We start from the raw sequence: 16051 nt of genomic DNA, 5'->3' as shown, positions 1-16051 counted from the left end.
CCTGTAGGGGAACCCCCCCCTTGCACCTCCCAGATGCAGATGGATCCTCTAGTACTGCCACATCTTCAGCATTATCATAACACTTGCCTGGGGCATAAGGCCTCTGAAGGGTACAGGAGGTGGCCAAGTAAAAACACAGTAAATGGGTAGCTAGGTATGAGCTACCCTGAGAGTAGCTTTTCACCCAAGAGTCTGATGGTTCCTAAATAGAGGATCCATTCACTCTATGTTCTACGGATATTTTTTTCTAGGCCAAATGTTTCATTTTCATTGCATAAGCCAGCAAAATATCCGAATTTCAATATTTCCTGATTAAGACTTTGTAGTCAGATTACTAAAATAGTCAGATTATGTTTCCCAGATGTTATTTTTTTAAGACAGTGTTTTGCAGGCTTCCTATTTATAATCACTCTGCCTCCAGGTCTTCCCAGGGCCGCAGGGACAAGCACCTCTGCACCTCACCTCATTCAGCCAGATGGACCCTGTTCCCTCTCCAAAGTGAACAGTGACTGTGGCACTGAGGGCTTCTCCATAGCCCAGCTGTCTGCACACCACATGGGCATCAGGCAGGTCCAGCCATCATCACACAGAGTGTCCAGGAGCCCTGGTGAAGATCTCTACTCTGCTGGTACAGGATGGCCTCCGTCTACCAGGCAGACCTGTGTGCTGTCTGAGGAGGGAGAATCAGGTCAATGGGTTGTCTCATCCAGAAGAAGGCTTTCCTGGTGCTGGGGGCCCATCACCTGAGCAGCTGGCAGTGTCCTCTTCTGAGGCTGCAGAGCCTGCTGGTAGAATCATGTAGTGGGTGCACAGGGGAAGCACCTGGGTCTAGTTTCCTGCAGCAGTGTGGTGGGAGGGTTTATGCTAATTGAAATAAGTTAGACAGAGAAAGACAGATAGTTTATGATATCACCAGTATGTGGAATCTAACAGTGACTGAACTCAAATAAAGTGTAGAGATTACCAGGGATGGGGATGGGTTATTGGAGAGATGCTTTTTAAGGATAAGGAATTATAAGTACTAGATGAATAAGTCCAAGAGATCTAATGCACAGTGTGGAGATTATGGACAACAACACTATACTATAAATTTCAAGGTTGCTCTGAAACTAGATCTTAGTTGTTCTACCACAAAAAACATAATAATCATGGGACATGATATAGTGTTAAGTAATACATGGTAGTATTCACCTCCATATGTTATACACATATATGTATAAATCCATATATATACATACATGATACATGTATAAGCATATCAATACACACCTTAAATAGACACAGTGACATTTGTCATTTATATCTATTTTTAAAAGATTTATTTATTTATGCATACAAGAAATGGGTACAGGCCAGAGGTGCGGGTGTGAGGACTCACCAGAGACAGAGTAGTGAACAGAACAGACAGACTGACTAAAAACACTGCTGAGGCGAGCAGCAGGTGAGGTAGGAGAGGTCTGCTGCGCCATGCGGGTAGCTCCCTGGCCCGCCGAGGATCGAACTCATGCTGCAGAGGCTGTGGACAGCTTCACAGTCTGTGCTTAACCCCTTGACCCACCAGGGAGGTCCACTTGTCATTTGTATTTTAATAAAGAATTGTTAATTTGATAAAATGATAAAGGCTGTTTTGTTGTCAGCAAGGATGAGCTCAAGCAATTTGTGTCCAAAGGTTTCCATTTCCAAGCACTGTAATGACACCATCTTATTTGGCCTCAAGGTGGCAGATGAGAATATGGAAGTTGAATAAGAGGCTCATATGAAAATGAAAGGAGGAAGGGGAGGCAGAGGGATTGAAATGTCCATAATGAGGACCCTGGAGCAGAAGGGCATGCTTTTACTAACCATTACAGACTGGGCTGCCAGGTGCAGATTGCCACATTGTGAAATGGGGGTGAATTTTGTAGTTATGTTATATGTATAGACCCACCGTGTTCCAGGGAAGTATAGTTTATTCCTGGTGTGCTAAGTGCGAGCCAGCCACAGCAGCCTGGGTGTCAGGGGTTCCTCAAAGATGGGATGGGGTTGGTACAATTGTGGAAATGAGGGGGAGGGGGAGTGAGGAGACGCAAACACTTGGTCAGGGTGCAGACATCATCCTGCTGAGGGTCTCAGCAGCTCTGTATTTATACATTTCAAGCCAACCGTGAGAGTGCATAAGCATATGCATTAAGGCAGGAAGATAACAATCATCACATCTTTTTCAAGAACAGCCAAGGGTCAATTTGCCCTCCTGCAGAGGTCGTGATGTAACAGGGTGGTCCCCAGGAAAGGGGGAGGTTCCTTGCCCCACCCAAGGGAGGGTGGAGCTGAGCAGGAAGAGGAGAAGCTGCAGAAGAGACTGAGGAAGGAAGCAGGATGGAGCCAGGAGACCTGGAGGAGGCGCATGGAGCCTAGAGACACGTGAAGAAACTGTGCTTGTCTTTTGGTCGTGGACTGGGTGACACAGATGTGGGTGAGACCCGTGGGGAGGTGACAATGCAGCTTTTATCTGGATGTTGATTTTGCTCTTTTCCTTCCGGGCTTGTCCGGTTGTTTGTGACCCTTTTCTGTGGGTCCCCACTGGAAGATGTTTTAGACTTGTGGCAGGCTTTGGGACCTTGCTCTGGGCCAATCCCATATGGATGGACTTTTACCCACGAGGGGATGGGTAACTTTGGGTGCTTCATTTAGAAACTAGACTCTTTGCCTTACCTGTATTGTTTCCTAGTTTTTATTAAAGTTCCTTCCCATTAAAGTCTCCTATGTTTTGTGTTGATGCGGCGGATGGCAGAACCCATTTAGAATAGGCAGGTTTGCGGGGTTTGGGCTGCCCCTCTCCTTGTCCTATAACAGTGACATTTATTATTCTTTGTTTTAAAGAAGGCACAGTTGCTAAACAAAAGTGTTCTTAGAATAGTCATTTACCTTAAACAACCAAACAATCATTCTATTACTAGTAAAAAACTTATGTGATTGAAACTTACATTTCTGTGCTTACCATGGTAAACAATTAACTAAGGACAAGGAGAAGCAAAGGACAAGAAGTTATCTGGGGGAGGGAAGCTGCATTGACTTTTCCCTAGCCCCAAGCTCTCAATTAAGGGAGGAATTCTCCTAATTTCACAAAAGAGTTTTTCTACCTATTATTCCTATACTTATCTCGTCAGCCTAGTTACCGCATCTAACTTTAAGATCAAGCGAAAATTCCTTTTTCTGTAAGATTGCTGATTGTTGTTTAAAGAACTACAAATATTTTATTGGAGGCAGGGCAGGAGATGGTTATAGCTTTTGGTTTCCAGAACGGTTAATATCTGACATATCAGTAGTTGTAACATAGACTGTTTCCAAGTGCATTATTTGTGCTGCCATGGTTATTAGCTCAACCAGTCACAAAATTGTTGCTGACTTATTCTTGAATGCACACTCTAACAGCTACCATACCAATTGTCACCTCCAGGAGAATCAGCCCTAAACAAACAGGAAGAATTTAGCAGGAGCCGTCTATGGCGCCTCCTGGTATCAGGAATTTTCTTACACTTGGTGCACGGCTCATGTCTGCCACCCAACTGCTGTCTTTAACTTCAAAGTAAAAGAATTTTCTTCTTCATTTAGCCCTCACCTCAAAAGACCACATATCCATATTAAAGACTTGGCCTAGGGATGTTTACAGCCTTTTGTTCCCAGAAGTTTTTCACTTGCTAATGTGAGGCCAAATGTTGAATTACTGCCTTTTGGCAGAGGATTACTAATTTTATAAAAAATGTAATATTTGTATCACGCAGTGCCATTTGCCATCAAATTGGTTATTCAGTAATTGATCAAGCAGCATTTGCAGTTTTACTTTTAAAAGCGTATATTAACCATGGTAGAAACTAGCCATAAACAAATAAGAAGAATCTGCAGGAGTCAGCTAACAAGATTCCTGACTTTTCAGGAATCTGCCCCTTGCCCAGACCTCTGTCAGACAACATGAGTAGCATGGCTCCCAGCACTGGTGAGGTGTCTGTACTGGTCATGTTAGTTTTGAGGGGTAAATATGTGACAGAAGGAAAGACAGACAGACTTTATACCAGTTGCATCTGAAACCCCATATATTATGAGGCTTTCTTTACAAACTAGAAGTAGAAAAAGGGGACCCTCCCACCCTATAAGGATAGTGATTGTGTTCCCTTAATGCCAATCTCAATGTTTTTCCCCAAAGAACTTTTCATTCTATTTTTTTTTTAAAGATTTATTTATTTATTTATATAAGCACTGGGTACAGTCAGAAGCACGGAGTGTGAGAGAATTCACCAGAGCCAGAGCGGGGAACAGAACAGGCGAAATACACTGCTGAGGGGAGCAGCGGGTACTGCAGGAAAGGTCTGTTGCGTCGGTGCTGCAGAGGCTGTGGGCAGCTTTGCAGCCCAGCACTCAACCACTGCGCCACCAGGGGAGGTCCGGAACTTTTCATTCTAAACCAGTTTCCTACTCATCTGACTTTTTGTTCTCACCGTAGATTCTTCTTGTTTCTTTGTAGCCACAACTTGTTGGGCACTTGACTCAGGAGATGTAGGTTCATTAAAACAGTCCTCTTTACGTGGGCCCAGGGGTGGTGGAGCTGACCCAGAAACATCAGCACCACCTGACCCCTCCCAGCTGAGCTGAACCAGTCACTGAACCAGACCCGGGGGGGAGAGTCGGTCACGCATCTTTCACTAATTCAGCTTTTCTGTGTCCGCTGTGGGGCCAGATGACACCTGGTGTCAGAAAACCTCTCCTCTCGTATAAGGAGACATCTCAGATAGAGCATCTAATTGGTTGAGCCTCAGAAAGTTTCCGTTTATGGAGTGTTTGATGCAGGGACGATGTTTAACAGGGTTTCTATTGGCTCTGGAAGATGGCAAAGTCAGGGGGTGGGACTATATAAACTCCTGCTATGAGAGGGAGCCCCCAATAAGGACTGAGGGGTTTCTTTGTATATTTGGGGAAACTGAGGCTGTTACCTGATAACATGAGGCTCGGAACTACCTTGAATGGACACTTCTTTCTCACAGGACTTGGCTTTCTCCTCTCCGCTATCCTAGCGAGCGCCCAAGGTAAGCAGAGCCTCACTTCCTAAGATCAGCAGAGACACTGGATCAGTTCTCAGACTCTGGGGGGTGAGCCCTGGATTGCCAAGGCAACTTCTCTCTGACCCCTTGGTTTTGACCAAATGTGATCTTTAGTGACAGTGAATGTTCATTTTTTCCCTGAGGGCCTCTGCTTTTCTAGTTTGGCTGTGAGATGTTGGCCATATTCAATGCTTGTTCTCAGATTGACCAGAATCTGTGTTCAGTCCTCCTCAATAACATTTCAAAATAATGAAAATATTTGATGACTTCCCAGTTTTCCTCTAATGGATTATGACTGAGTGACATCCTGAGGCTGCATCTCTCAGATTCCTTCCTGCACCCAGTACTGAATCTCCCCAACAGGATTGCTCCACAACAGGATTTTGCGTTTCTGCTCTGTTAGCATAAGGATGAGACAAAGAGAGCAAGAGAGAGACAGACAGAGACAGGTGTGTATAAGGGAAGTTTGAAGAGCATATGAAGGGTGAATGTATGAGCAGGAGCGTGTCTGCCAGGCACGTCAGCTTTCTAGAAAGGGGTCCACAGAATCACACTCTAAGGCAGATGGCTGGATTTGTGGTGAAGTGATAGTGGTGATGTGTGTGTACATGTCTGTGATGAGGGCAGATATGGATACCTTTAAAGAAAACCCTCCCAATAGAAACTTTAATTACCCCCCCCCAGATACCCCTGCACCTGCAATCCAAACCTGCCTGTACCTTGCTTTTTTCTTCCCCACAAACCCACAGCTCAAAAGTTTTTCTGCTTTACTGTCATCCCCCAAAACTGGGTGCTGGCAGTACTCTGTCTCCCTGCCTGTGGTGTTTCCCTTTCTACATGTTGACTCCATGGTCTTTCACCCCAGGGGGGGTGATGTAAATGTAGGTGTCCCTGGGGGACTGAGATAAGCACTGCAGGCAGAGGAATGTGGCCTGTGAGACCAGGATGGGTCCCTCTGGGCAAGTGTTCCCCGTCCCAGTGGGATCTCTTTCGTGTCTGTGGCATCTTTTTTTTTTTTTTAATTGTCTTTTCACATTCTTTTATTTCTTTATTTATTTTAATTTAAATAATAAATTTTATTTTTATATTCCCCATACAATTGCAGCCCCCCCATTCTGATCTTAAGGGTCTGCTGTTGAGGAAGAGCCCTGAGCTTGTGAATGTCCTTAGATGGGTTTTCTCCCTGTAGTCCCCCAGAACCTACATGACATCTGCTCATCTCTGGGCCCCTGACAGCTGAGTCCAAGATAACAGTGTTGAGCCCTGACTTGACAATGATCTAGCACATCCTGGTCAGCCAGTCTTTCAGGTATGTGCCTTGGGCCTGGCTGCTCTAGATGCTCCTTCCTCTCCACCCCTTTCTGATCCCTTGTTTCCTCCTGATTTCAAGCCCCTCCACTCAGAAATCTCTCTCTCTCTTCTTTGGGAAATTCTCCTCTCAATAGGAGTCTGATCCTCATTTATATTTCTTGAAACTTCTATTCCTGATGACTGACCCTTTGTGAGGACAGGTGTCCCTTGCAGGCTTTGAGGTTCTTAGGGGTAGAAGTGCACTCTGAAAATGAAATATAAAATTGGTGCTGATTCCATTTGGCCTCTCCAGCTGTGAAAGCAATGAGTTCATTTACCAAGAAGAAATCACACTTCACTCTGACAAGCATGATTTCTCCTCAGAGACAATATCTGTTAAGAGCATATGACTCAAGGGCCTCCCTGGTGGCGCAGGCGGTTTAGCGCCGCACTGTGAAGCTGTTCGCAGCCTCTGCAACGCAGTTCGGCCAGCCAGGGAGAATCCCACATGGCATGGCAGACCTCTCCTGTTTCGCCCGCTGCTCCCCTCAGCAGTGTATTTCGTCAGTCTGCCTGTTCTGTTCCCCTCTCTGTCTCCAGTGAATCCTCTCACCCTCCTGTGCATCTGGCCTGTATAAAAATAAATAAATCAAAAAAAAAAAAGAGCATATGACTCAAGTACAGGCTCACACGAGTTGCCCCATCTCCTTGTTTAATTGCAGTCCTGGTATCAGGTGCCAAAGAGCACTGACTCTCCCCTGAGCTCGGCACACGCAGTCAGGACCTGCCGCTCTCTGTCATCCTTTCTGAATGTGAAGTCACTACTTTAATAAAGGCTTGTCTCATAGAAGAGAGTCATGGGAATATTTTAAATTTGTCTTCCCAGTCACCTACAACTTTCATCTGGTCTATAGGACATTCATCAATGTGTGTTTTAACAATGTTTCCATAGTATATATATTTTCCCATCATTTTATTCTCAACTTTCTTTGCCTTTTTCTGATAGACAGGTAACATTCACTTGAATTGCTTTGTTTTATCTTGATTTGCTTTTAATTGAAGTATCTGATCCATTTACTTTAAATGCAGTTGCTGATATGGTTGAGTGAGTATCTACCACTTACTTTTAATTGACTCACGTGCTTTACATGCCCTTTCTCTCCAATTTTAGGTCTTATTTTTTCATTAAACAATAATATTCCTCTTTTGCTTTGATTTTTATCAGCTTTACAAGGTGTTGGGGATTTCATATCTTCCCTGGTATTCTCTGAGTTTCCTGAAAATGTGAGTCATAGCTTTCATACATGTTTTTAAATTCTCAACCATTATCTCTTCAAATACAACTTCACTGTTCTCTGTCTCTGTCTGTCCTCCTCTCCCTTCTCCTCATTTCATCTTCCCTCCTCTCTAGGACTCCTCTAATTCACAATTCTGTCTTGAGTTCTATAAAATTGTTTTAAACTAATTCATTCACCTCTTACCCATTGATGTTTTGTTTTTAGTTGGCAACTGTTATTTTGATATCTTCAATATATTTGCATTTCTATGTTAAATTCTTTTCTTTTGAACTGTTTCTTGTCTTTTTCCTCTTACTCACTGAATCCATGAATCATAGTTAAAACTCTTATCTGCTAACTTCAACGTATTTATTGTGTGTGTTTCTAACTTCTCTTATATTGTTTTCTTTTTCACTATGTCATGTGGGCCCATCTTTCTATGTGCCATGTAACTTTATATTTAATGTTAAAATTTGTGTATGAAAAAATAGGAAACACCAGATATATTTTCTGACACTTGGAAGCATCATCTTTTGTTCAGCTAGGCAGGTGAGGCAGGGGCTGCTGAGCACCCAGATATCGAACTGTAACCCAGACCTGAGCTGGAACAAGCCTCACTGGAAGTTTGGGTGACACTCAGTCTATCTCTGCTTATCTCTATGCCTGTGGAAAGGGCATTCTGGGAACTCAGAATTCAGATGTAAGGCTAGATATTTTGGTAGCTCAGCACCAAAAGAATAAAGGAATAGCCACTCTGCTTTCCAAGAGTTTTGACATGCTTTGGCCTCCTGCCCTCACAACACATGCACTGGGCAAATATTTGTGAGATGACCTTCTCTAGGGACATGGCCTTCAAGTCTCCTATTTCACCCTCCAGCACCAGCACTTACTTTAATTCAGTCATGGAATGGAGTTAAAACCTACAACTCCTCCATTATTTATTTTAGCAGAAGCTCTAGCTTTTATCTCTATTTCATCATTTACTTAAATTGCAATATTGACACATTATTTAACCTCTGGGTGTATCACTTTTTTCATTTATCAAAAGGAGAAAATAATAATACAGAGAATCTGTCACAACTGCTTGAATGTTTTCAGCTCAGGAATATAACCTGTTTCTGCTGTGTGGTGGGATTAGAGATACTTTCCCCTACAAAATGAATAATTCCAAATTTTAAATAAAGAAAATCCCTGACATGAAGTCAAGTAGACATTATATTGTTTTGAGGAGGAAGCAGATGTTTGATGCCCAGTGTCTCTGGCCAATGTTAGTTTCATCTGACATCATCTCTCAAGTGAGGTGGCCCCGACTACTCAAAGAGAAGTTCATTCTGGAGCCTAGAACCATAAATGAAATACTCTGGGTAAATCATGGCCTGTCTCATGATCCATTCAATTTCCAGCTGCGAGTGACTATACCAAGCAAAGCTGTCACTGGAACGGGTTTCATGGCTGTCTATGAGTATTCTGATAAGCTCACAAAAGTTCCCTTTAATTTGATTACCAGGAAGTGGGTGTGATTTATAAGGAACCCACCAGCTAGTAGTCCTTTACAGCCACTCTGCACTAATTTAACTGCTCAGGGCAGGGATTCTGACATCTCTGGACATCTCAGATGCCAGCAGACTCTACATCAGGGTTACTCTGACAGGACCTGGTCACACCTGCTCTCTCAGACTGCTCACTAGTTGTTTTCAGCTACATTTCTCCTGTTCTTTCCTATTTTCACCTTTATTGCTCTGGTACCTGCTGTAAGAAACCAGGTGCTGCCTGAGTGCAAGCACTGTCTCCACCAGCAGGCTCTGCAGCCTTAGCGGAGGACGCTGCCAACTGTTTAGGTGAAGGTCCCCCAGGACCAGGAAAGCCTTCTCCTTCCCAATGAGATGCCCCATTGGCCCTACTCTCTCTCCTCAGACAGCACACAGCTCCGCCTGGTGGACGGAGGCCATCCCTGCGCCGGCAGAGTGGAGATCCTTCACCAGGGCTCCTGGGGCACCATCTGTGATGACAGCTGGGATCTGCGTGATGCCCACGTGGTGTGCAGACAGCTGGGCTGTGGAGACGCCCTCAATGCCATGGTCTCTGCTCACTTCGGGAAGGGATCAGGGAGCATCTGGCTGGATGAGCTGCAGTGCACAGGAAAGGAATCCCACGTGTGGAATTGCCCGTCTCAGGGCTGGGGGGAACACAACTGCCGTCATTCCGAGGATGCAGGAGTCATCTGCTCAGGTATGGTCAGTACATTTTCCTTGCTAGGAGGGAATGGAAATTTCCTAGGAGGCTGGTATCTGTTGGGACAGCAGAGATAGATGGGCCAGAGAGTTCTGAGACACATTCCATTTCTCCACAGTTCCAAGGGCACAAATCTTCTGTGACTGATGAGTGTTTTTTACTCCTAACGAAATTGCTAATCCTTTCTTCTTTACTGATCTTACCTGACAAATTAACTTATTCTATTATCCTGATTAATCTTCATGATTCTTTTATAATTTACTTTTTGTAAGAGTAAACATACATAAATCCCCACACAAACTCCTCTTGTAGCGTGAGACTATTAGTGGGAGGAACAGAATGAGGATGCACTTTCCGTGGTTAATAGTTTCCATATGGATAGTGTGAGTGTGGTTTAGCATTGGGTTAGTAAGAGCAGAGCACATATAATGTATTCTTTCTAAACATAAGCATAAATATTCATAGTTCTTTGGCCAGTATAGCCAAAATGCTGTAGAGGAAATACTTGGTGTCACAGATCATCACTCATTGCTACTGGAAATTACACTCTTTTCTTTCAAAATTTTGTGTAAACTTTAACTTTGGAAGCACACTTAGCCATGCACTGAAGAGTCAATACTAGAGGCAATAAAATGTTAATTTTTGTGTTTTATGGAAAAATATCATAGATTTATTTTATTTGATGGTTTCAAAATTAATTGCATTGGGGGATTTGAGAAGAATGGGACTGAGGGGACAATCATAATTTTCAAAGATGAGGAAGCAGTTTATAGAATATGGAAGGGAGGGGGAGGGTCAGGAGAACTGAGAGGACACGCAGGATTCCCTGAGCAGCACTGAACATTCAGGGATGTGAGGAGCTGCCATCCATGCCTGAAGGCACAGGGTGCTTTACAGCAAGTAGCCAGACAAGGACATATCTGGCCACAACTTTCATTTTGCCTGAGGTGGGCTTGATTCATGTAAATAAATTGCCTTTTTTCTTTTTTATAAATCTTTTTTTTAATAGAGGCATGTTTTATTATTTATTTATTTATTTATTTATTTATTTAGTTTTGTTTGTTTGTTTATACATGCACTGGGTACATTCAGAAGCGCGGGAGGGACAGAGAATTCACCAGAGCCAGAGCGGGGAGCAGAGCAGGCAGAAGGACCGAAGTACACTGCTGAGGGGAGCAGCGGGCAGCAGGAGAGGTCTGCGTGCCATGTGGGACCCTCCACTGGTGGCCGGGGAGCAGCTGGGGATCGAACTGGCGCCGCAGAGGCCGCGGGCAGCTTCGCAACCCAGCGCTCAACCGCTGCGCCACTGGGGAGGCCCAATAAATTGCCTTTTGAAGCAGCAGTTCCCCTTGTACTATGCTGTCCCAGTGTCTTCTAATCTTTACAAAAGACTTAGAACTGTCTATTGGTTACTTTTCCTCTACTAGAAGTTATCACCTGCAAAGAGAAGAACATTGATTTTTTTTTTCATTTTGTAATATTTTTTATTTTATATAATTCTTACATAATTTTTCACTTTTGCACAATGTATGCATTTTCATTTTGGTTACATTCCCCATACAATTGCACCCCCCCCCTTATTTTGACCCTAGTCCTTCCTCTCCCCACCCCACCCACCTACAACCCCCACCTCCCCCATAGTGTGTCTCTGGTTTATAGTTGCTTGTTGATTTTGATTTTTACTTTGAATTAATTAGTCTTTTTTTTAATTAATTAATTTATTTATACAAGAACCAGTGCACAGACCGGATGTGCGGGAGGGTGAGAGGATTCACCAGAGACAGAGCAGGGAACAGAACAGGCAGACTGACGAAATACACTGCTAAGGGGAGCAGCGGGCGCGACAGGAGAGATCTGCTGCGCCATGTGGGACCCTCGCCGGCCAGCCAGGATCAAACTGGAACTGCAGAGGCTGCGGACAGCTTCACAGCGCGGCACTCAACCGCCTGCGCCACCAGGGGAGGCCCATTTATTAGTCTTTTAATTGGTCCCTTGTTTAGGTTTTCTAAATTCCTGCTATAAGTGACATCATCCGGTATTTTTCTTTTTCTTTCTGACTTATTTCGCTGAGCATGATCCCTTCTAGCTCCATCCATAGAACATTGATTTTTTATAATTCACATTCCCAGCACTTAGAAAATTTTCTTGAATGGCAACTCTAAAATGACAATTGTATTTTGAATCAAATAATATGAAGGGGCATCTCAATATCGCCTCTCTCTACTCATTTAGCAACTTGTGCTGTTTGGAGATGCCTCCTCTGAAGCTCCCCTCTGTCTTCATTTTCATCATTTCCCAATAAAAGTCTCAGTCTTGCCTCACTTCATTATCCCCTGTAAACCTCTCTCCTTACCCTTTGCTGCCCTTGACAGGAAGGTCTCCATGACCACCTTTGGCTTTCCAAGGTGAGGGGAAGCCCCATTGTCCCAAGGGTAGAGATTTAGTTTGGTCTTCAAGGAAGATACCTCAACCTTTGTGGTTCCCTGATGGGCAAATACCAATCCTGTGGAGACATTTCCCACATCTCAGGCACCCTGGGTTTTCTTTCTTCCAATAGAGGAGTCAGAGCCTGGAGGATGGATGAGAACCTGGAAGGTTCAGAGGCAGGTGAGGCTGCTGGTCAGGGGCCCTGAGAGTTGGTTTGGATGCAGATGAGTCACAGCTGCAGGGAGGACAGAGGAGGAACTCTTTACTGAGTGGAAGGAATGAAGAAAGAAAAGTGATGAAAACCAATTTCGTTATCATTGCTCTCTTGCTTCCCTAGAGAAAACCAAGTCCAAAGGCTATAACAGTGAGAGAGAAACATCCTCTGACCGAAACAGCCCCAAGAAGAAGCTGAGATGTAGAAAATTGGGGCTCTCCAGACTCAGGTTTGGGCAGAAAGAACAGATTCCTGGAGATTGGCTCCAGAGATCCCACCTATGACTCAGTTGATGTCTCCCTTGCACATGTGCTACATTGAAATCCTCTCACCCATGTGAGAGGATAGGAGGGGTGAAGCACCAAGGAGAGAGGGTCAGACATAACTAAATGCTGTGCCTGAAGGAACATGAGCTGTTGTGCAGGAAGCTGGGATATGGAGCTGCAGTCAGGAGCATAAAATAGTTACCAAAGGGCCTCCCTGTTGGCGCAGGTGTTGAGCGCAGCGCTGTGAAGCTGTCGGCAGCCTCTGCAGCGCCAGTTCCATCCCGGCTGCTGGTGAGGGTCCACATGGCGGGGCAGACCTCTCCTGTCTTGCCCGCTGCTCCCCTCAGCAGTGTGTTTTCAGTCAGTCTGCCTGTTCTGTTCCCCACTCTGTCTCTGGTGAATCCTCTCACCCTCCCGCACATCTGGCCTGTACCCCGGTTCTTGTATAAATAAATAAATCTTTAAAAAAAATAACAGTTACCAAAGAAGCTATGTCTGGAGGCCAGAGTGTGCGCCAATTCTGTGACCTTGACACTGTGGTTCTTGTGACAGAATGTCCCTGGTTTCTGCTTCTCTGGCCTAAAATAAGGACAAAGTCCCTGCAGATCTTCAATATTATTTACATCTCTTTAAACACATTGATCTTTATCAATGAAAGAGCCATTGTTTGGTGTGGGTCTGGGTGCCTTTGATCTTTCTGATTGAAGTAACAGTGTGTCTGCATCTCTTCAAATTTATGACCCAGATCTGAGCCCAGTTCTCTACAAGGCAACATTGCAAATAAAGGGGGTTTTGTTACCTTCAGTTTTCCTTATGTAGGTTCTTTAGGATTGTGTGGGGTTAGGTTAAATGGATTAATCCAACTTCAGTGGCCCTTGGTAAAACTGTTTTTTTTTTTTTTTTTTTTTACCCCTGCCATTTACCTACTTCAGCAAATTTTAGAAATTTTTCCTGACATTTTTTCAGGTCAAGTCAGTAAGACTGATTTCCAGTAAACAGACAAGGAGCAGGACAGGAGCTGTCAATGAGAGCCCAGTCTTCACCCTGACATTTCAGAGGGGATTGTCAGGAGCTCAGGATGATGCTCCACATCAGCCAGGCCCTTCTTTGACCCTCAGTTGTACAGAAACTGCATCTACATTCCAATAAATACACAAATGATACCAAAGAATTGGGTGTTTATCTGTGGTGAACTGAATACTATTATTGGAATATTAAAATTCTACTTCTTACTAATAGTACCAGTCTTGTCTACATATTAAAATGTTCCTATCACACTTTGCCATTTACTGCAGCATGGGTGGAGATGGAAGAAATTATGCTCAGGGAAATAATTCACAAGGAAAAAGATAAATATCTGATGGCGTCGCTTACATGTGGGATATAGAGAAATTGAGCAAAGGGTTGCAGAAATGAGAAAACTTGCAAGCTGGCCATTGATCTGCAGACTACAGCAGTGGAGGGGGTGAGGGGGAGGTAAAAACAAGGGAGGAAAGAGCACAAGGGACTACGTGATGGTGCACAGGTGAATGGCGGTGAAACTATGGGGTTACTCCCAAGGGGAGAAATCAGATAATTTCCAAAAATGAACAATGATGTAAGAAAATGAATAATTAAATTTTATAAAATTTAAAAGACCACAATACATAAATAAATAAAATGTCCTATCAGGTCATTGATGAGTGAAAGAATTTCTGTCACATCACAGAGGTGAATGACTTTAAAAAATAGGCCAGCATTCGAATTCATGCTTGTTGGAAAAGATCATGTTAATAAGAAGACCCCTAGAATTGATTTTCCTTACAGTCAACTTTTTTTGTCCAGAAGAATGTATACAATTATTTTTTCTCTCAGTTTTCTGCTTCGCTTCTTATATAGATGTTTAATTATTATAAGTTTATTTTTGAGATTAATATCAAGTGGAAATATGATTTTATTATATTTAAATCTATCTCTAAGTTTTCAACATTATTTGCTGAATAATGTAGCTTCTTCAATGATTTAAAATATTCCCTTTACAATACTAAATTTCTGTGTACATCTTGAGATGACTAGATATTTTATATTCACTCCTCCCACTTTTTCTATTGTTATGTTTTGATATCTAATCCCTTCACATCTATCTTTGATTTCATAAGTTTCCTACATTTCTTCCATGTGAGTTTTAAAATCAATTAGAAATGAATACAAATTAATAGTAATTTGCTTCAGAAGGCTCTATCTTGATTTGTTTGAGAACTTATCATTCAACATATTAGGTATCTAATATATGTCAGATTAAGTAACAGTATAAAGAATATTTCTTCTTACTCTGAGTTTGTCATTTCATGAGCTTAATATTGAAACTAACAACCTGTTATGAGAAAAATGCTTTAATTAGAATGAGAAGCATACAGACAAACTCCCAACTAGCCCAGATTGGGGGTCCTGCCCTGGGCCTCTCTGGGTATGGAAATGGGTCAGAAATGAAAGACACCCGCTATAATCTCACCAGTCATATCATGTAAGTGACCCCCCTTTGTCCTTAAATTCTTTAATTTCTGTGTGTCATTCTGCTTTGTTTTGCTTTCTGTAGCATGTATTTAGATTCATTCTTCTGAAATCCTGTCATGCATACTTCACAGTTTGCATACTTATGCAGAATCCTTTACCAGAAAGAATTTTATCATGTCCATAATTAATATTCCACACTCAGAAGCCAGACATGCATATGAAAAATATTCTTTATAATTTTCATTATTTTACATTTTCATTTCATTTTATCCAAAATATGGTCCCTAAATGACCAAATTATGATCATGAATCTTTCTGTGGTCTCCCTCATTAAGTTTAAACTTCACCCACTCCCAACATAACCTACCACACACCCCACCCACACCCCACTTATACAACGTTGCTGCCCTTTTTATTCTTCTTTCCACCCAATTGTAGCTCTTAAGATTGTTTTTCAGTCTACATGAAAGAAATGAGAAATGGTTGCAGGGATAGGTGGTGGTAATAGGATGGGGTGCAGGGATAGGATGGGAGGAATACAGGATGATAAAATGTGTTCATATCTTGTTTGGACAAATATTTCCTCCAAGTTTTTGTATCTTTTATCCTTATTAAGGCTGGTGCAATCCAAATTCTGACCTGTTTGCTTCCCTCTTCTCCCTCTCACCATTTTTATCGTATGCTGCTTATTCAAGAGAACCACACAGGACAGGAACAAAGAGTTAACATAGGGATAGGATTAAAATACAAAGAAAAACCTGTAGTAGAAAGGGATCAGCA

The 16051-nt window shown here is 42.9% G+C and overlaps 1 protein-coding gene across 1 annotated transcript; it reads left to right on the top strand.

Annotated features, from left to right (window-relative positions):
• The first annotated feature begins 4885 nt into the window (after positions 1-4885).
• Positions 4886-13931, top strand: LOC119248352 (scavenger receptor cysteine-rich type 1 protein M130-like). The gene is made up of 3 exons (XM_037515306.2): positions 4886-5057; positions 9554-9868; positions 13745-13931. The coding sequence occupies exons 1-3, from the start codon at positions 4973-4975 to the stop codon at positions 13771-13773; spliced, it is 429 nt and encodes a 142-aa protein (XP_037371203.1). The 5' UTR covers positions 4886-4972; the 3' UTR covers positions 13774-13931.
• The last annotated feature ends 2120 nt before the right edge of the window (positions 13932-16051 follow it).

The sequence above is a fragment of the Talpa occidentalis genome, unplaced genomic scaffold (assembly GCF_014898055.3).
Source record: "Talpa occidentalis isolate TD23 unplaced genomic scaffold, MPIMG_talOcc4v2.1 talOcc4.16, whole genome shotgun sequence".
Classification (NCBI taxonomy): Eukaryota; Metazoa; Chordata; class Mammalia; order Eulipotyphla; family Talpidae; genus Talpa; species Talpa occidentalis.
Note: the sequence above shows the minus strand (reverse complement) of the source record. Positions and strands in the feature narration are given on the sequence as shown.